General features: G+C 43.9%; 1 protein-coding gene across 1 annotated transcript in view; it reads left to right on the forward strand.

Moving 5' to 3' along the window:
• Positions 1-221: 221 nt before the first annotated feature.
• The window catches only part of LOC118772830 (integrin beta-1-like), a 28,727-nt gene continuing 7,450 nt past the window's right edge, over positions 222-21,498 (forward strand). The window contains exons 1-10 of the mRNA XM_036521456.1: positions 222-613; positions 15,880-15,946; positions 16,243-16,328; positions 17,521-17,743; positions 18,482-18,652; positions 19,391-19,629; positions 19,925-20,080; positions 20,176-20,271; positions 20,914-21,003; positions 21,231-21,371. Of these exons, the coding sequence (XP_036377349.1) occupies positions 15,880-15,946; positions 16,243-16,328; positions 17,521-17,743; positions 18,482-18,652; positions 19,391-19,629; positions 19,925-20,080; positions 20,176-20,271; positions 20,914-21,003; positions 21,231-21,371 (1,269 nt within the window). The 5' untranslated portion in view covers positions 222-613. The remainder of the gene's footprint in view (positions 614-15,879; positions 15,947-16,242; positions 16,329-17,520; positions 17,744-18,481; positions 18,653-19,390; positions 19,630-19,924; positions 20,081-20,175; positions 20,272-20,913; positions 21,004-21,230; positions 21,372-21,498) is intronic.

Genomic DNA, 21,498 nt, shown 5'->3' on the forward strand with positions numbered 1-21,498 from the left:
GGTCCAGTTACTTTTCATAGTACTCATATGTTTATTTTATCATTGTGATAATGAAATAGCCTATAGTAGCTACTACGCGCCGCGAGGTTTAAAAATTATTTTTGTTTATCTCATCTGGATTGACAATAGGAAGGTCACACACCGAAAATGTGGACTACCGAAATGACTGTGTGCACATGACGTATGCTCGGCATTTCCTGTCGGGGGCGGGTTACGTTAAAGAGAGGATGGCTGCTGACTTGTCTGTTGAATCCCCGATCTAAATTGGGCAAGGAGGGGGATTCACACGGTTTCTCCACATATTCGATAGGTGTTGGGGCATCTGGACCTGTTTGCCCTGACGCCTTTTAGTAACTTCTAACTTGATGTATTTTCTGGTTTTCTTTGGGGCCGAAGAAAATGTTATAAAAGGAGTGAGCCGATTGTTGTTTTTTTCCCCAAGAAAAGTAGCTCGCTGGTACAGTATCGCAATTGTTGCTGTCTGAACTGGGGACGGAGTCACTTGGATTTTTAAAGGACTGTCCTGGACAATCAGTACAACATAGACGTATGTTGCTTTGAAAGTGGAAAAAACACAGCTGCCTGGATTCGCGTTTGTGGAACACGTTTTAAGGTGAATATACCTGTTTTGGGAGAATTATGTCCATGTGTTTTTTGCGACTGATTGGTTTGTCTGGACACTGGGGTATCAGTGCGTATCGAGTGTCTTTACGCATTTGTGTTAGATATAATCGAAAAATACTGCCGTGGATTCAATGTACTCTGTGTTGCAAGCTTGCCATATTAAGTCGGCGCATCATTTTACCCGTAGCGCAAGGACTTGGAATGCGGTTTGGATATTTTTGGGTGGGGATGGGCGGTATAAGGCTAAAAAAGATTTTTCAGTTCTTTTTAAATGTCATTTTTAAATTATGTTCCGATATAATAGACGCTTGTGACGCATTGAATCTAAAGGTTCTCATTATTTTTACTCCTGAAGATAACTGTCTGGCTATCCGTAACGTTATTCTTGGAACCCGCATCCAGCCGCATTCAATACAGTGTTACACTGGACCAGGCCCAGAATCTCGGCAGCTCCGTACTTGCGATTAGACGAGTAGTTTCCCGCTTGTTTACGAAACTGGAAATGAGTCGATTTAAGCCAGAGATGGAGCGAAGGTCGTCGGTTGGTGTTTCTCACGTGTACCATGACAAACGGGTCCCTGCCAATGAGTATTCTGCAGTATTGAAACTTTAGTGGTATTGCCGTCGATGGTCGCCGCAAACTTCTATGTGTATACTGTGCTGTAGACTCCTAGTGGTGGATCGCACTTCTTTTGTTAGGAGAAAAGTTTTTGAGCGTATTTTTCCCCAGATGCTTTTGTATACACCTTGTCTGAAATAGGAGGCTATACACACTGAAATGTTGCTAAAAATCTAACGACTGCACGGTGCAAAAAAAGAATAATTGTTTTGAAGGGAGTGTCTCTAGCGCTCGCAGAGACTGTACGCCGAACCTATTCGCCTCAAGGCCCGTTTTTTGGCTGCCTTGATTTCTGGGAGACAGACAAAGCGCTATACACGGCGAAACACTGATCTTATTTTTGGCAGTCCACGGTGTTGTCAAGTGAAGAAAACGGACTTTTCCGTGTAGAAAGACGAGGAAAACGTGATGTTTAAGGATAGCGTTTCGATAGTTTTGACTATGTAGCCCTTAAGTACTTTGTCGCTACCTGTAACGCGTTTTTCCCCATTTTCATGCAAGTTGTTGAACGAGTCATTTTTTTAAGTGTTATCAGGAGCACAGGCACAGGAGCACGGGCACAGGCTCACACCAAATACCTATTTTTGCTCACATTTGTCAGAGATGAGAAGTAACATGTTGTGGACACAATTTATCATCATTATCATGTTGAGCCATGTTAATATTAGAAATTGAACACAAATTTCAAGATTATTTACACCATCCCTGTCATCACTTTTGAAACATGCAGTTTGTCTTACTTTACAGTGATTACTTCAGCTACATTTGACAGTGCAACATAACAGTATTAACAGCATTGTCAATTGCTTTTGTCAAGTGTTCACACACTTACAGAAAAGCGTCAATAAGTTATTGCTGCATAAAAATTGTCTTTAGTTCACACAGAGTTGTACATCATGGTTGAATTTGTGTATACAAGATCTTACCCATGGTGAAATCCACTGCTCTCAGCAAAATTTGATTTGTCAATGTCATTGGCTGTAAGAGAATATGTAAGTTTTTTTAATGTTGCAATGATTTTGGAATGTACTTGTGCCACTGACAGTGCTCATGGTTTTAATTATTTGCACAGCCTCTGAACCGGACAGTCAAACTGAAGCCATGAGGTCATAGTTTTTAAATTACAGATTATGCTGTTGTTTACACTACAGTGTTCTCTGTGTCAAGGAAGGCGTGAATGTGGTTGACCGGCGTTTGCAGCGGTAACCTTACACAAGACCAGTGTTGATGTAGCACAGTCACTGGGTCTGGCTCAGGATTAGCGTCTTATACAAGTTTAGCTGGGTGTTGCTTAGCCGCCTCCTACAAAACGCATTCCAGAAGGTGTGTTCTTCTTGGGCACACAAGACACATCTGGAATCTCTGCTCATGTCCTCTGCCCAACGCCCTCTGCCTGCTGAAAAGAAAACTCGTTATAAACACACGGTTGATGTTAGCTAGGTAAGCCACTCTGTACAAGGACATCAGATAAAGAAGTAAGTGGGTATAAATCTGTAGTGAATTAGCCTAACGCAAGCGGAGAGCATTTTGGTTCTCACCACATTGATTGTCACGTGAATTGCATATGGATTTCCCACGCAAGACAGGCCACTTAAAGCTACCAGAGTTTAAGACTTGCTCATCAGCTTCTTTGAAGTTTTTTTGCTTGTGTCATTGCTATTACACAGATTAGGCTATGCAGATAGGCTAAGGGATCATCAGTGTTGTAACAGGAGAAGCAGGCTATTGATAAGTCACATTGATACTGGTCTATGTATTTTAGCCATTTCCTGTGTCTGCCAGCAATGAGAAATGGACATTGTGACAGAGATAACATTGCCTGGAGATTGCTTAATAAGTAAATTTAGCCAGTCAATTGTTCAACTATGTTGAATCGACTGTTACTGTGAGCAGGGCAGTACAGAGAAGTTTGTAGATTTTTGTTGTTGTTGTTGTTTGAAGTATTAGCACATCTACAGAGTATATCCACCAGAAGTACGCTCGTTATAAACATGGTTGTCAGTAATTAAGCAGCGAGTTTTACTTAAATGAAATAACCGCCCACATTTCAGCTGGATTTATGGTTACATCCACGGACGTCATAATGAGTCTACCAGCTGGGGCTTGGATGTGCCCTTCGTTTTGGTGTCGCAATGGGCGTTTCAGACCTCTCAGAAATGGAATGTGTTCCCCGGGACTCCAACCAACACTAACAGTTCAGGAGCCAGGGAGACAGATGTGGGAGTGACATGCCATGCTGTCGAGTAGCTCGCACCTCTCTTTACATTATTGTCATTTCGCAGACACTTGTATCCAGAGCAACTTACATATGTTACAATTTTTTACATGTTATCCATTTATACAACTGGATGCTTACTAAGGCAATTGTAGGTCAACTACCTTGCCCAAGCGGGGAATCGAACCAGCAACCTCTCGGTTACAAGCCATCTTACCACTATGCTACACCGCTGGCCCTTTAACCTTGAAAAACGAAGGGAGCCTCTCTCTCTCTCTCTCTCTCTCTCTCTCTCTCTCTCTCTCTCTCTCTCTCCCTCCCTCCCTCCCCCCCTTTCTCTCTCTCTCTCTCCCCCACTCTCTCTCTCTCTCTCTCTCTCTCTCTCTCTCTCACTCTCTCTCTCTCTCTCTCTCTCTTCAGCATGGCAGGGGAATCTGAGGACTCGTTTAATTAGGGGAGATGTGCATGCTGAGCCGCTTTCAGCAGCAGGGCTAATTGAGGAGAGCGGGAGCAGGCCGCGAGCCGTGCCAGCCAAATCGATGTGACCTCAAGCCCCGGACAGCAGCTGTTGGAGGGCAGAGCGCTCGTCTGATTTGTGGCCGCTCTGAGAGCACGACCACCCCTCGCAGTACATTCCTGCTGCTCCGTGTCTCTCCTCTGGTGTGTGCGCATGCAGAACTGTTAGTGTTGACCTTGCTCTGATCTTGCAAAAGGGGAGTTATAGATACACTGTTTGCATGCATGCTGGCGTGGCTTCAGGGTTTTATGGTGAACTTTTGATTTAGAAAGTGTGTACTGTTAATCTGTACTCCAGAAGTACATCTAGATAGGTTTGCTTCTCTGAGATGTGGTAGGAAGGAAGGGAAAGATAAAATCAAGTGTGAAAAATGGCCTTTTGTATCGCTCATGTGTCTTTTTGCTGTGAATTGGATGGCTGCCATTTAGAATGCATGGCTGTTTTTTATTTTATTAATTTGTTTTTACACTCTGAAACTGCAGCTGACAAGGTTATCGTGGCAAATACATAAAAGGCATATCACAGGAACAAAAGCAATAGCTACATAAGTGTTGAACAACTATTAACACTGTGATTAAGCTGAGCAGCGGAGAAAGAATATCTGCAGGCAACAACTGATTTAGCATACACCTAGAGCCTATTGGTTACCTTAGGGCACAGCATACGTTTGTCATATTAACATACCAGTAAAGCCTAATAATCTTTAAGAGCAACATTGTCAGTTCTCACATGATGCCAAACGGTGATCTCAAAGACAAAGATTGCCTCGCATCATACCGACATACCCATGCCTGACAAAATGACCTATAAAAAGGTTGCCTAAAAATGATTTGCAGTAGCAACAGCACCTTCAAATTTCATAACATTGAGTGGTCAGGTACCGGGTGCTAGGCATAGGATGGGTCCAGGTTCTGGGAACCAGAATAAAGTCTGAACATGTTGGTTTTCAGAAGGTGCTAGAAGATGGCAAGCAATTCTTCTGTCAGTCAGAGGTAGCTCATTCAAACAGAGGGCCTTGCAGCTACTGCGAAGGTGCAACAACATGCATGTGTCTGTGTGTCCACATCCCTCACATAAGCCTGGTCTTTCATGAGGCTACTCCCGGTTCCAACCGCATGAAAATTTGAATTAACACGGCCAGGCCCAGTAATGACTTAATGCAGCCAGTGGTGAAATTTGCCTGCCATAGATGGGCTATTGTGATGTTACAAAAAGAGCTTTATTGAGTGATTTGCGTTCAACCTTTTAACCAGATAAGCCCAGGGAATGTCTATTGTGCGTTCTGTTGGGGCCGTATGAAAAGGCGCATACAAAGGCCCTCTTTGTGGAAATAGTCACACTAGAAAGTTTAAATTGAGGGGTAGAAGATTGGGGTTTGACCCCCCCCCATCCCCCCCCCCCCCGGCATGCTTGCTCGATGTGGCGTTCTCTTTTCGGGCTCAAAGGCGCTGTGTTATTTTGTGGGTCCGGCTCTCCCCTCTTGTATTGAAGAAGACAACAGAATACCAGGCTTCAGGAATGAAGCGGTTTGGTCAGCGTCTGTCACAAAAAGACACTGTGCGGGTGGTGCGCTTGCCAAGTGAGCTGGCCTTGCTATGCCGTCGGGTAAATAATGGCACAGCGTCGCAGCAAGCACGCTGGGGGCTAATCTCTCGCGACAGGCTTTGTTTACTATGGCCGTTTGGACGCGCAAGGAGTGGTAGGAAGGTCAGTAAACATCGAGCTTCTGTTACGCCGAGACTCCAGTTGAGAAGTCCGTTTTGGAGGAGAACACTCGTTGAGCGCAGGGGTGTTAATGGTGTGTTTTCATTTCGCTGACAGCGCGTGAAGGCAGAGAGATGCATCCAGCATGTTGTCACTAATGGAGAGTAGAATTTACAACGTCAGTGCTATCGGGTCTGAATGCAAGCTACACATTGAGCTTGGGGCAGGTTTTTTTTCCATGTAAAGCCTCCAGAGTTGGCTCGGGTAGCTCGCTGATATGGAAACACAGCCGCTGTAAAAATGTAACCTTTTTATTCGTGGTAGTGATAGGAAAGTGGGGCTTGAACCCCAAAATGGGGGTGACGCCATCATATTCCATTAATAACTGACATGTATGACCTATTAAGAAGGCTTGGCTCTCCATAACAAAACACTTATTGGTTCAAGTCATGGAGTCATTGATAAAATCTTACGGCTCCACGCATTTTCAGGGGTTAATGACACCCCACTTATCTGTCACTACTGTACCCTTTGTTTTTCACACCGCCACATTCTGAATAAACTGCTAAAGCATGGGCGTTATGTTTTTTTTTTCTTGTTTCTTGTTCCTGTAGCAGAAAAGAGTGAAGCTTTGCAAAGCGGTGAGTGCGTACAGTATGTGCATGCATGCACGCAGTTTATACTGTATCCTCACTGCTAAACCATGTCTGCAAAATCCTTTGATGTGCAAAAATTACACTCAAAACACTCCAGTTGTACATACAGAAAAAAGTTCTTCTTTATTGCCAAGTATTCCAGTCGCTAGATATAGACTGCCAGCAAGAATGATCAGGAAGCAGCTGGACTGTCTCCGCTGCAGTGCACTAACCGTCCAGGAAAGAGGAAGGTCTGAACTTGTCAGCAAAACCACCATCTCCCCATGCAGCAGAGTTTGCTGTGGGTTTTTTTTCTTTCTTTCTGCAAGCTGTGTGAGCAGACATTAAAAACATGCATTGATCTTCCTGTGCCACATGCTGGTAAAGTGGAAACAAATGTCATTAATGTCACAACCTGCCTCATCTGAAAATAGGCCCCTCGTCAGGGGGTCTTGACTCGACCTCACGAATATCACACCCGCTTTAATATACCATTGCATTTGTTCAGCAGGTGTATTTTGATAATGTTTGTATTGATTTGCGTTTCGGGCACCGTTACCCAGAGGGTTAATGACCGCCCTACTGATACAGGGGGATATTTAACTGGGGAAATTCAGGTGAAGAACCTTTATGGCAACCCACAACCCACAACCTTTCAGTCAGAAACCCACTTCCGTACCCACCCCTCCAGTATTCAGGGGCACGACTGAATATAACTGAAACGTACCACAGTGGGCTTTGTTTTGTTTGTTTTCCTCCTCTGAGGAATGCAGGTTTTCTCTCTTTATGTGTTTAGTAAATGCAAGAGACTCTTAATCTCTGCTTGATTGCTCCCATGTGTTTTTACTCCAAACTCTCTCTGTTCTAATGCACCCATGTTCAAGTTCACAACCAAAAAACTTTTCGAAGCACGTTTTTTTAAAAAAATAAAAAAATGCTGATCTTTGGCTGAAATGGAGAAGCAAGACGTCGGTTTTCTTCATCTGTTGCTCGACAAAACAAGTCTAGACTCAATCCTGCATTCTTATCACGGTCAGATGTTCTCTAAACACTTTCCTGAATGCATTGAGACATCTAGGGTGATGGGTGCGTGTAACAACAGCTATGCACTAACGAAATGCAAAAGCAGTTTCACTGGCAATGTTGGAAATGTGTAGCATGGTTGGCTTGGATTACTCATGTAAACCTAAAAAAAAAAAAACATGATGAAAATACAGAACATAAACATGGACAGAATACCAGTGCGTGCGAAGAAGACACATTTCTGTGATCTGCATCTGGCATGAAAACAGGGAAAAAAAACTACACTCAGCATTGCACAGGAATGAAAACATGCTTCCATGCTTCAGTTGTACTTAGTGAAACTTCTCCTTTTACAGAAGGATGTTTACAGTTGGGGCAGGAATCTGTGTTTGAGGATGATGGAAATGCTTTAGGCTATAAGGGATTTGGTGAGGAAGGTGCCCATATTGTGAGTGCTGCACGGGACGTAGGGCCTAATGAGAAGCATCTGAATGTCGTTATGCCCAGTTAGGTATGCTAAATGTGTGTGCATCTGATCCGAGGTGCCACGGGGCAGATCACAGGACCTCCTGTGCAAGTTTAAGTCCATCACAAGGCAACTGTGCATTTGAGCTTTGAAATGCAAGATTCAGTCAAGCGTATTGCAGAACTGCCATCTCTCAAGCGCAGCTTTAACGAAGATGAAGTTTAGGGCCCCACGTTCAAGAAAAAACTTTCGCAGATCTTGACATGTGAGGTCAGACAAAATTGAGTTTTCATTGGGAGCTTTCCTGAACTTCTGAACCTGAGTTTTTTTCCACCTAGTGACAAGTAAGTTGGGGGGGGGCACTTGTGAAGGAACGTGGTCTGTGACTTTGAGATTCAAGTCGCAGGTGGGTCACTGCTGGATAGGGTATTTGGCTTCTTAACCAGACTTTCCGCGGTGCACATGCAGATTCATGATTTGTAAAGTGTACCTTAAGCCCATTGTAAGGGTGTCTGCTAACTGAACAAATGAAACATGTTTTGAAAATACACTATATGGACAAAAGTATTTGGCCACACCTGTTTTTCAGGGTTTGGGCTAGGCCCCTTATCTCAAGTGAAGGGCAATCTTAATGCTTCAGCATGCCAAGACATTTTGGACAATGCTATGCTTCCAACCTTGTGGCAACAGTTTGGGGAAGGCCCTTTTCTATTCCAGCATGACTGTGCCCCAGTGCACAAAGCAAGGACTATAAAGACATGGTTTGATGAGTTCGGTGTGGAAGAACTTGACTGGCCCGCACAGAGCCCTGACCTCAACCTCATCGAGCACCTTTGGGATGACCTGGACCGGAGATTGCGAGCCAGGCCTTCTCGTCCAACATCAGTGCCTGACCTTATAAATGCTTTACAGAATGAATGGGCACAAATTCCCACAGAAACACTCCAAAATCTTGTGGAAAGCCTTCCAAGAAGAGTGGAAGCTGTTATAGCTGCAAAAGGGGGACCAACTCCATATTAAAGTATATGTATTTGAATACAATGTCATTACAGTACCTGTTGGTGTAATGGTCAGGCGTCCGAATACTTTTGCCCATATAGTGTATCTTTATATGGAGAGCATGTGTCTGAAGGAAGGATTGAGTACTTCAGTGGTGCAAAAATAGTTTTGTAGGTCTTTTAAATTGGAGTGGTTTCTAAACAAATATTCACAAGTGTTTCTTAATGGACAGGCAAGTGCCGCACTAAGTACACCAGCAGCACTGGGTCTCTCCACGGACCTGGTATTACAGGAAGACATGAGAAGGATGTGTTTACATAGCTCTTGTACCGAGGCTGTGTGAAATTGATCAATCACTTCCTCCTGTAAATATTGTACACTTATTGCTCTGCTGCCATGTTTTGCCTGACTCTTGCGTTTTCAGCTTGACACAAGTGTCACGCCATAATTCCCTTCTTTTAGATTAATTTCTCCTCCAGCTTCATCAGTCTAATAACCGCTTGTATAATCCAACAAAGCTGGATTTAAGACCCGAATTCCCAGGCCTTAAATCAAGCGAAGGCTTTAATTTGTGTGTTTCGGTGAAGGAACAGGCAGGCCGCAGAGAGAGGGGATCCGTGGGGCAGAACACTTGAGCTTTGTTTGTTTGTTTTTTTTTGTTTGTGTATTTGTTACCGTGGCGGCAGAACCTTACTTTTTTGTGCCCCAGTTTGCACGCTGGGGGTTTGGCTGTCAGCCAGACATCACTTTTCCATGCATGATTGGGGGGTTTCCTGAGTAACAGGGGCTGGAAGGGCAAACTCAGCAGTTTTGGTGGGGAGGTTAGGCATGCCATACGGCTCTTGACTCTGCACTGCAGTCCCGTTGATTCGGTTGAAGTGGTCATGCTGGAGCTGATTTAAATCCATTATGACATCAGTGCTTTAGCTCAAATACCTGGGGTCTCTACTGAAACAGAATCCCGGAGCCTGGGATGCAAGGTTAGGCTGAGTACAAGTGTGGTGATTTTTTTTTCTAAAACATCAGTGCTTTGAAATGAAAAGTGCTGATATGAAACCAAGCCCAACACGATATTCATTTGGTCCATGAAGGGAAAATTCCACTTTTCCATGCATGCTACATATTTCCAGGTCACAGTGTTTTGCCAATAATCAAAGTAAACAATAGAGTTTTGTTGTTTTTTTGCAGGCATATCTGGAAGACCTGAGGTCAGTTTGTAAAATAGGCAATATCTTGCCTCTTTATTTAAGCCGCTGTCCAAGTGTCAGCTGTAATAGAGAGGCAGGTGTTAATTCATTAGGAATTACTTATTGGCTAGACTGCAGCTCTCACCCCAGCATGTGTTTTCAGATGAAATAAAATGATGCTACTATGCTACATGCTACAATGTTCCACCCCCATGTCTGAAATAGACGCCATAGGTTTTCATGAATGCTCGTTGAAAACAATTGATACATTTTCAGAAGTGCACATTGAATTGTGCACTTTTGACATTACATTAACAATGGTGAGTAACAACACATCACAGACTAAGACAGTGGTCTTTATCGCTTTTATCCTTTCTCTGTTGGAAAGACTGATTGACACGCTTACGTGTGGAACTTTTATGAATGGACGGCTGGTATTGTGGAAGGCCGGTGTGTTTATTTTTCTGTTATCTGTGCTGTGAAGAAGTGAAGAGGACTTGTCATCTCTCCAGATGTTTTCACTTTTGGTTTGGCAGCGTGCATCCTCCCTGTATCAAACATTCCAGCAGCAGGGAGTTGACTGAGTTGTCCGCGTTGCCTAGTACAAAGTGATCTCATGTGCTAGAAATAATGTTGTTTTGGAACATTTCTGCGCAGATCCTGCTCCCTCCGAAATTTTGATTTCATCTTTATGTGAATTAAATCAGGAGAATCAAGAATCTGGGCTCCTGAGTGGTTCGGTCAGCAAGGAACTCGGGTTCGATCCTAGCCTTGTCATCAGCTGACAGTGACAGTGAGCCCACAGCGGTGGAACAAGTTGGCTGCGTTTCACCAGGATTTAAGTGGATTTTGTTGGCAGGGTTTTTCTCCCTACTCAGGCACCCTTGAGACCCATAGATTATGACAGCGGAGTCATGCCTATAACCCAGTCAGTGCTTACTTCACTGTAGTGCACTATGGGACTGCAAGCATGAAAAGCAGCCTTGGCTGTGTGTGTGTGTGTGTGTGTGTGTGTGTGTGTGTGTTCGCATCAGAGGACTGGATTCATTTCCCTTCAGTGTTACTGTACAAGTGCAGGGGCTGTCATAATGAGACGGCACTAGTTACTGGTAATACCAAAAAACATGTTGCGTCAAGTTGGAAAAAGCATTAAAAGGCTACCAAGCATCCCTTAAAAAGGCCTAAAAAATGAGTTATTTTGCAGTAACATATTTTTTCAAGCTGTATCTCTAGTCTACCTTCTTCTTTATCTACAGTATATCTGTCCTATCTATCCCTGTTTTCTATTTAAAAAGCACTCTACACTAGTTTAGCACTTAACTCAGTATCTTACTGACCTCTTCTCGATAACTACTCTTAGCAGAGTGATGCACTTATTTGGAAGTTGCTCTGGTTAAGAGCATCTGCTAAATGATGTAGTGTAATGTAAAATATTCTTGACTGCACAAAAATCTTGAAGACGGTGGCTCACCCTAACTACCTTTTGGGCCCATATCCATTTGAAGTTGAGCATGAACTCTGAATGGTCAGTGCTAAGTTTGCCTTCAATAACTTTCAGTGTAAAGTATGCCGGCACTTAGCCATGAGGGTGCTGCTCACTTTTGCACCGACTCGGCATGGCTCGTGAGGAGCTGCAGGTTCGTTCTGCTGTGGGAGGATCTTGCCTTGGATAGCCCCTGTTAATGAGTGGATGATTGGGACTACGCTGGTGACCGCAGGCATCCCGCTGTCAGAAGAATCCCATTAACGGGCGGCATCTCTCACTGTGGTTTAGAAAGTGCCAGTGGGCTGTCTTGCAATTTGCAGAACAGGGTCTCTTCAGTGGCATGGGTGAGGATCCCGTTTCCCGGGGGGGGGGGGGACCAGGCTGGTGCAGCCCTGGAGGCCTCCTGTAATGTGTCATTGTGCCCATTTCCTGTTTTTCTACCCTGCTCAGAAAATACGATCCTGAATTCAGCTGCGGGGCGTTTAACCCAAATTCACAGCAGCCCTTTCGGTGGTGAACAGCGGGTCTTTCTGGCGCACAGCTGACAGTGGACCTCTGTCAGAGAGCTGCTTTTGCGATGTCAGAATTACAGTCAGCGCAGTTGGAATACTTTTTTGCTGATGGGGAGCTTTTTTTCCCCTCCTCTGTGAAAGGACAGAAATAATGTGCCAGAGTTTTTGACTGAAGCCGGTGACTCAGTCTGACAGTCAGTAGCCCTCATTCTTGTCCCGGAGAAAGATTTTGGCTAAGAGGAGTGAGCATGCTCAGACACCTCAATCCCTGCCCTTTCCCCTCCTCTGCGTGAGAGTGAGGTATATGTATAGTGCGCAGTAGCTGAGATGTACTTTTAGAGGGAATGGGGTGATGGAAAGGGTTGGAGGGGGGGTTTGAGGGGAGGGGAAGCGAGCAGCTGCCCAAATATGGCCACCCACAAGCGTTGACTGAGCGCGCTCCGTAAGTGAAGCCCCGCCCCTCACCAGGTCCGCGGAGCCTCGGCCTCCTTCAGGAATGCCGGACTGCTCTGACCCTTTTTCGTCACGCCTCAGGGCCTGCTCAGGCACTGACGGGTTTATTAGGGCCTCGCGCCCCCGGCGCGCTAAGAGAGGCCGGGCAGCTCATTAGTCACAGCGCGGGGCTCGGCGTGAGGGGGAAACTGAGACTCTCGCTGCTCGCACCCGCGAAGTGCGCCGGGAAGAATTTGAGTGCGCTCAGCCTGTCTGCACCAGCCAGACTGCTGGGCTGCCACTCGCAGGATACCGCTTTTTTCCAGTGAAGTGTTTTTGTTTTTTTTTTCCTCCCTCTCTCTCTCTCTCTCTCTCCCCTCATCCGAAGCAGGCTTTGTGCAGATTTATAAAAAGGAAACCATTTTGTTATCCTTGTCCTGAGGGGTATTGCAGTTTCATCTGTCTGTCTTTCAGTCTCTGCCTCAAAGCAGCGTAATAACAACATTCAGCCCTAGAGAGTAAGTCAGGGGCAAGGGTCTTCAGTCTAAGCGCCCTTGTTTTTTCTTCCTTATATACTCCCTTTGGAGATATTACAGGTATATTCTAACACCCTTGTTGGTACAAAGAGGGGTTGGCTGCATATAAACGTGTCCCTCTGTGTGAACAAAATGTTCTGGCCTGAGTTTAGAGTCCTTTTTTGTCTGGCCTTTCGTGTAAGTGTTTAGCTCTTAATCTGATGATACAAGGATATCTACTACCCTGTCTGTCTATGGTGTACTTAACATTCCATTCACCATGTACAGAGATGGCAACAGACTTGCATAGGCAGCTCCTTTTTACTGTACACCATAATGGCTTAAATGTTTTTTATTTATTTTTTTGTAATAGAATTTCATTGACATTCACACTGAAAACAGGTGATGATTTTCTGTTTTATTTTGTCCTGTTGAGTTCACCATACTGTGGAAGCTGCTTCTCCACTCCCTTCGGGTCTGGAAGCCTTTGCATGGCAGTTGACAGCGAATGTTATACCAAGGCTTTAATGGAACACAGCCTTGGAGTTCACTTTGGCAGTTTCATGAAATTTAAACTCAAGAGCCTGAGTAAAATTCAGCCAAACTGACCACAAGCTTCTCAGTACTGAGAAAAGCACGGGAAATGCCAAATATTTTGAAGAATCTGATTTTGCCTCGTTGCCCCAGATTCACATGGTACAGGGATCACTAGTTGGCAACCTGAGGCGTAGTTACTGTTTTTTTTTTTTTTTTGGTTACCTTCTCTGGCTTGGGTGAGATGATCTGATAAGTTGACAACCTGGCAGCCCTATGATCGTAAATCATAAATCCTCCCACGCTTCCCTTCTGACACCCTCTCTGTTTTCCTCCGTCAGTAGTTGTGGTTAAAACCGTCCGCGTCACCACACAGGGCTGTCTGGGCCCGTCACTCAAATTCTTCCTTGCAAGTTCAAACCGGCGTCTTGATATAAGCAAATTCCAGTAGGTCTGCAAGTAGCGGCAGGAGGCAGTACCAAACCTCACGTCTGCTGTGGCGTGTTCAGGGAGTTAAGAATTTTATAAGAATATTTGTACTAAGGTTTACCGGAATTAAGATTTTAAAGGTATGCGCCCTGACAGCATCAGACACTTCAGTGAGTAATGCCCTTTGAACAGTGAAGCTGTTGGATTTAAACAGTTTGGTGTTGAACGGCCCTTTAGTTTGGCGTTGGTTGTTAACAAGCTAATTTTGGTGCTGCAACCCTACAGGCTGCTCCGTGAGCTAATTAAGGGTCACAGACATTCTGGCTCTCCTGCTACTCATATAACGAACACACACACGGAGGACCGATTCGCCAGGAAGTACTGCTCATCATCCGAGTAACTGGAAATGCACTATAATCAGCGTGGTATTTGGTTTCATACTAGTATAGACTGTGGGACGTCATTTCTAAATATTATTGAGAGCGTTATTTACTCTCCAGGTTAAAATGCAGCTGTGTGTGGCCATCACTTCTAGCTAACACATGAACCATGTGCATTGGACTCAGTCTGTGAGCCCTTTTGCTTATTATCACTGATAACATGACCCTGTATGTCTTGAGAAACGGAGGTTTGTTTCGTCTATGGCCGCCTCTCTACCGGTGATAAACCAGTTTTAACTGCTTCACCCCTGGTGTATATCCAAAGAAGCAATGGGAAAGTTTTGCTGTGCTTCGGGATATTTATGCTGATTTTTGAAGCCTGATCCTTTGAATTAGTGAAGCGATTCCTCCCCATCTGTCTGATGGCCAGCTCAACAGTCCTTTGGAATTGCATATTGCAGACATCTGTTTGCTAATGTGAAGGTTATCCTGTCCTGTAACAGGACCATTGTATAATGCTGTTTGGGGCTACTGTCTCAACATATTGATCACTGAAGTCACGTCTGCTCTTTGGACTGCACAGTAAACAAACCCTTGAGCCTTTGCAGAGTTGGGGGAGGGGAACTTTTATTTTAAAAAAAATAATACAACTTTTAAGGAGTGAATGTCTGACCAATCAAGAGCAATTCGTCAATCTATCTGTTGTTTAGAGGAACGTGGAAAGGGACTGATGGATACTGCTTGCAAAGAGAGGCTCAGCAAAAGAATTGTTCTATAATTAATGTGATCTGCTCACTACTGACAAACCTCCCAGAGAGAATGTGTATAGCAAAAAAAAAAATATCACTGCTTGCCAGAGTTTGAGGAACCATGAATGACGAGACAATTTTCACTTTTACCTCACGTTGGAAATATGGAATTTATAGTTCTTGGTCCATTGTTGTTAGTGCATTGTTTATGCTGTCAAATATGTTTTTCAAATACAACGGTAATCTCTGAACTGAACTGTAGTGAGACATCCGGGGGGGCCAAGCACTGACCACGGCGGGCCCACTATTAAAAGGGCAGAGCTCAGTTGCTATGGAGACTAGTCGTCAGAAATGACACCATTTATTTTACTCACCCTGTCTCAACCTTGTGACAGCCTGAGAATAGAAGCCAGCCCCCCCACCAAGGCTGACTATATGATTTAAGTTAAGCGACCTGCTCTGCTGGCTCTTGAGCTGTCAGTAATGAATCAGGTCACAGAAATAGCGCACTTAAAACATAATAGGCATTCCTATTCACAATCCTATTGGGAAAAAAAAAACTGTTTTAAAAGTAATGTTTAACCATTAATGGTCTTGAATAAATTAATCTTTAACATCTTTTGGTAATTAAGATGTTAGTTTGGAAATGGAATATGCAGTGTTAACAGCACAGTGCGTTTTTTTACATGGCTTCGGGCAAAATGATTTAAGTTGTCTTGTGGTGTGTTCGTGTGGAAGACCAATGACAGGAGAGGGTGGTGTACACCATCACTTACACAATAACTTCAACTGCCTGCCAGCCATATTGTGTTATGAATTATGTCTAAATGTACTTTCCCCTCTTCTTTTTTAGATGGACCTGAAAGTGCTTTTTATAGCAACTTTCTTAGGGATAATTTGTTACAGCTGTGCCCAGCAAGGTAAGCTCTTTTTTTATTGTTCGATTCTCTGATCAGACTGTTAAGCACCAGTTTACTTATTGGCACATTATCAGCAGTGTGTCATTCTGTTTGTCAAATGAAAATGTCTGCAGTTATTAAGTACATAAAACCTTTTGCACAGATCAAAATAAAGTGGTGATTAACAGTGAAATGTGCAATGAGCAAGGTGTGTGTGTAACCCTGATGTGATAACGAAATGAGTGTATGCCATAAACCATTGTGTGTATATTTAATGCTTAGTTTTCCTCAAATTATCTTTTTATCTTCCCTGACAGAGGGGAATGAATGTATCAAGGCCAATGCAAAGTCCTGTGGGGAATGTATCCAAGTGGGTGAAAAATGTGGGTGGTGTACAGACCCTGTAAGTACTTTTAAAGATGAAGTTTTCAGTTCGGACATAGGGCACTTTACCTTTTCCCCTACAGTGAGTGTGACAAGGTACTTACGCCCTCTGACTATTAGAGTTCACTCTGGTCTTATGATGGTTACTGGCATCATGACATTCTCAATATCTTTTTGTAAGTGGTACAGTTCCAGAATTTTCAGTGGATCAGCTTCATGTATGGACTTGCCTGACCTTGTCACACACCCACACGAAAGACTACAGAAGGACATGGACACCTTCTAGTGTGCATTTGGTTGATGGTGCTGAAAGTAGGTGGAGTAGGCATGTGCCTGATTTTCCTAAAATGGCTGTTTCAGCCAACTCAGAAAGTACCCCAGTAACCACTCAAAGTCAAAGTTTTTTATTTGTCACATGCCAAGGTACAATGTACAGTGCAGCGAAGAGCACCATGTCATCTCTGTATGTGCACAGTATGTGTACACAAAAGCAGACTCATACAAATCTGTTTGTATTTCTCATACAAAAAAAGAAAGAAAATGCTGGTAACATCTGAGAAATGCTATGCAACTTCCAGCATGAATATTATCTATGCTGATTATAACTACTGTGTTGTGTCAGCTGTTTTTATGTACAGACCGGTACAGGTACTGTGCCGTCACGCTTAAAGTGTGAGAAATCTTTTGTTGAGCCAGAGTAATTTTAAATTTCCCTTGACGCGTTAGAGATCAGCACAGGATTTGGTTTTCTTACACTCCTTATGCAATGAGACAGCTTCTCAGAACTTCCATCTCCACATACTCTCCGGTGTTTTTTCAGGCCTTATAAGGGAACACAGTCAGTGTTTGGTGTTCAGACACCTCGTCTATTTTAAACGGGGTCATTCATAAAAGGAACACTTGGTAATAGATGGTTACGGAACAAATAGAATTAAGTATGCCAGGCAAACATTTTACATCACATTAAAAATATTGGGGATATCCTGTTTTTGACACAGTATTGGACTAGAAATCACTGGCAAAACTATATTTGACTAGTCGATCTTTAATACTTTGTGATGGTTTCGAATGACTACAGTACAGCTGGATCACCTAAAGTAACCGCAACTAAACTGGAATAAACCCACAATAGCATACCCACTTGCAAAATTACCGCGGCTGGTGTTCATTTGACTCAGTGACTGAGGACATGGTCTTTTCGCCCCCTCCAGGCCTTCCTGAAGCAGGGGGAGCCCACATCGGCTCGCTGTGACGAGCTGGAGTCCCTCAAGAAGAAGGGCTGTAACGTGTCCCTCATCGAGAACCCCCGCGGAAGCCAGACCATCAACAAGAATGTGGAGGTCACCAACCGCAGCAAGAAAGGGGCAGAGAAACTCAAACCGGAAGAGATCACACAGATCCAGCCCCAGAAGCTCACTCTCAACCTCAGATCTGGTAATTGGGTCTTCTTCCATTTTAAAGGGTGGTGTTCCTGCTCCCGGGCCTAGCTCTGTGAGAAATTTACTGTTGCTGTGTCCCCATATGGTTTGCGTTAGAAAATGTTTAGTTAAAACTGTCAGTGTATTTGCCCTTCTGTGCTAGAGGTTTTAAAACTGGAATGCGTGTATTTGCTTTAACAAAGCCATAAAAATACATGAATGAATTATTAGAAGGCCAAGTTCATATTTTGATAGTTAGGTATGCCATTAACAGTGCTGAAGATTCCATTTAAGAATTTTGAAATAACTATTTTTGGTTTCTTGTTTGTAATATCCATATGGATGCGTATGCCATCTGTGTTAGTGTGGTTAAGAAGATACTTGGTGGATGTGGTTTTTAGTCATACCAGCTCTGCCATCGCCATTGAGCTATTTTGGTTATTTCCTTCCATGTCGAGATTTAGTCAAAGCATTTTAAATGTTTTTTTTTCTTCCTTTCATGTGCCCGTTTTGGAACTGTCAGTTGTAGTAGGCAAAGCTTTTAAAAGCTTCTTGTCCTTGACTGCTGTCTCTTAGGTATTTGCAGATCTTTATAGTGTTCTCCATCACATATTGGAAGGAAATAGGTTCACTGGAATCTATCCTCAGCTGCCCTTGCTGTCATTCTAATGCAATTTAGACGTTTAATAGGATCATAACCAGTATATTTTTATCCTTAGAGGACTCTCTAAGTCTGTTGCATCTTTCTCTACAGGTGAAGCCCAGTCCTTTAATCTTAAATTCAAAAGGGCAGAAGACTACCCTATTGACCTCTACTATCTCATGGACCTGTCTTTCTCCATGAAAGATGATTTGGAAAATGTCAAAAACCTGGGAACAAGCTTGATGTCTGAGATGTCAAAGATCACCTCGGATTTCAGAATTGGTAAGTGTAGAGTCACACTTGCCACGCACAGTAGGAAAGTAAATAAAATACTGAGGGACAGTGCCTCCAGGATAGAGCTGTGTAGACACCTGCTTTAGGCCCCAATTTCTTTTAATCCCCTTCGGTCCTCTCCTGCCTAATAGCTGCAACATTGTAGGGCTGGGCGGGGTTAGCACTTAGATGGGAGCCCTCCTGTGGAAAATTGGGCCACTACTAGAAGTAATGGGGTAAGCCAGGCAACAGGCTTTGCTTTGGTTGAAGCAGAAAACCAGTGCCCCACCACAACAATGAAGACACTGTTCTGCAGGAGATTCCTTCTCTCATATGAGACATTGGACCAAGTGCCTGACTCACTGTGGACATTAGAAAACCCAAAAACACATGCAAAAACAGTAGGCATATTAACTTCACTGTTCTGATCAAATTTGCAAACTTGCTCTCAGCTTGGTCAGCTAATCATCCCCTTCAGTTTTGATTGGTTACATCATTTTTTTTCTGCTGGCCTTGTTTACTGAGGTTACCATACAACTGAGTTCTCAGTTAACCCTTCTGCTGAGGTAAAGATCAATAAAAGGTCATCATGAGCTAGCATCACACTAGTGTGCTTCCCATTACTTCGTACTTATCAGTCATTGTGACAGTATTATCATATCTGGTTTCACTCTGTATAAGTGGGTCAGGAAGCACAAGGAGCACATTACGCTAAAGACCATTTTTTGTACTTTCTTTTCCGTTTAGGTTTTGGCTCCTTCGTGGAGAAGACAGTCATGCCCTACATCAGCACCACGCCTGCCAAGCTGCTGAACCCCTGCACCGGGGACCAGAACTGCACCAGCCCCTTCAGCTATAAGAACGTGCTTAAACTTACCGACGACGGCAAGCAGTTCAACACCCTGGTAGGGCAGCAGCAGATCTCAGGGAATCTGGACTCCCCGGAAGGTGGCTTTGACGCCATCATGCAAGTGGCAGTCTGTGGTGTAAGTATGAGCTTTCTGTTTCAGTGCATGCTGCACGACAGCCTAATGACCTCAGGTTTCTCAGAACTTTGTTGGCGGAAGAAGTGGTTTATCACTGTGCTTAAGGCACTGAACTTCACATGCAAATTCTGCATGCCTTCTAAACTGGTTTTATCTGGTCGCTGTGCAGACCACATATCTCAGTTGTAAATTCACACCTCTCTTATTTCGATGCAAACCTTTCTTAAAATCGTTGTACAGGATTTGTCTTGTTAAAAGGTGCTGATGTATCTCCCCCTCCCCGCCCCCGTGACAGGAGCACATCGGTTGGAGGAACGTGACACGGCTCCTGGTGTTCTCCACCGACGCTGGATTCCACTTTGCAGGAGACGGGAAACTGGGCGGCATCGTGCTGCCCAACGATGGGAAATGCCACCTGGAGAACAACATGTACACCATGAGTCACTACTACGTACGTACCACACATGCGGAAGCTGCAGCTTTACGCACCATCTCGCCAAATAACTTCTGCTCCTGTGATCTCAAGAACACACTCTTTTTTTCCAGGACTATCCCTCAATTGCTCACCTGGTTCAGAAACTGAGCGACAACAATATTCAGACCATCTTTGCTGTGACGGAAGAGTTCCAGCCTGTATACAAGGTAGCTGAGTTTCTGGGTGTGTGTGCGCGTGTGTCTTTGTGTATGCATATGTGTGTTTGTGTGTAAAAAGCGGCAGTTTGAATGCCTCTAAGCAGCGTGGCATAGTGGTAGAGAGTAAAACTTGTAACCCAGAGACTGCCAGTTCAGTTCTCAGGTAGGGCCCTGCCTGTTGTACCTTTGAACAAGGAACTTACCCTAAATGTATAGATGTACTTCACTCAGGGTTAGGGCATCTGCTAAGCAATTACTTTAATTAAATGCACACAAGACTGTTTTCTCTGTGCCCCATGGCTGTTAGTGGCATTTGATTCCTTAAGCTAAATTTTGCCTTTAAATGGTTCCTCAGTTTGTCATGACTAGTGCATAGCCATGCTGGAATGGATTTGTATTTTGGTAGGCTGTTTAACTTGGAGCGGCTCTCATTCTTTCTGACCACAACACTGAAAACGCATTCTAATTCTAGACTCCAATTGTATGACTGTGTGCTTGAGGGCCGTATTTAAACATCATACCAGAAATCTAAATATGGCTCAACGAAAGAAAAAGAAAACAACTTTAAAGCAAGAGGGATTGACAATGTAAGTGTGACCTTTTTTGGAAATGCATGGATTTTTTTCATTTTTCTCAATATTTCTTCTCTAGGAGCTGAAGAATCTCATTCCAAAATCTGCCGTGGGTACTCTGTCTGCCAACTCCAGCAATGTGATCAATCTGATCATTGATGCTTACAATGTGAGTACGGCTTATCCCTTTGAACTTGAACGGCACTAGTTATGCGCAAAATTTCCTCAGTGCCTGTTACCAAGCGTTTCACATTAATATTTACTTGTGATAATGACTGCATTGTCCACATTAGGCTCTGCTGTGTGGGTAAAAAAATCTGCCTTGAAGACTACGAGTGAAGGCATGAAACCTTTCACATCTAGCTTAAATTAATTCAGTTACGCATTGTTTGACAGTCTCTGTCGTCAGAGGTGATTCTGGAGAATAGCAAGCTGCCTGATGGTGTGACCATTACCTACCAGTCCCGCTGTAAGAACGGAGTGGTCGGAGAGGGGGAAAACGGCAGGAAGTGTTCCAATATCTCCATTGGGGATGAGGTAGGCATGAAACGGTACCAGATTCTCTTTCATTTGCATGGGTATGTTGAGGTTTGGTAGCCTAATTTCCTGTTAAACATGAGTTGTGAGATTTGAGATTAAAAGGTGCACATGTGGTGTGTGTGTG

The sequence above is a fragment of the Megalops cyprinoides genome, chromosome 2 (genome assembly GCF_013368585.1).
Source record: "Megalops cyprinoides isolate fMegCyp1 chromosome 2, fMegCyp1.pri, whole genome shotgun sequence".
Classification (NCBI taxonomy): Eukaryota; Metazoa; Chordata; class Actinopteri; order Elopiformes; family Megalopidae; genus Megalops; species Megalops cyprinoides.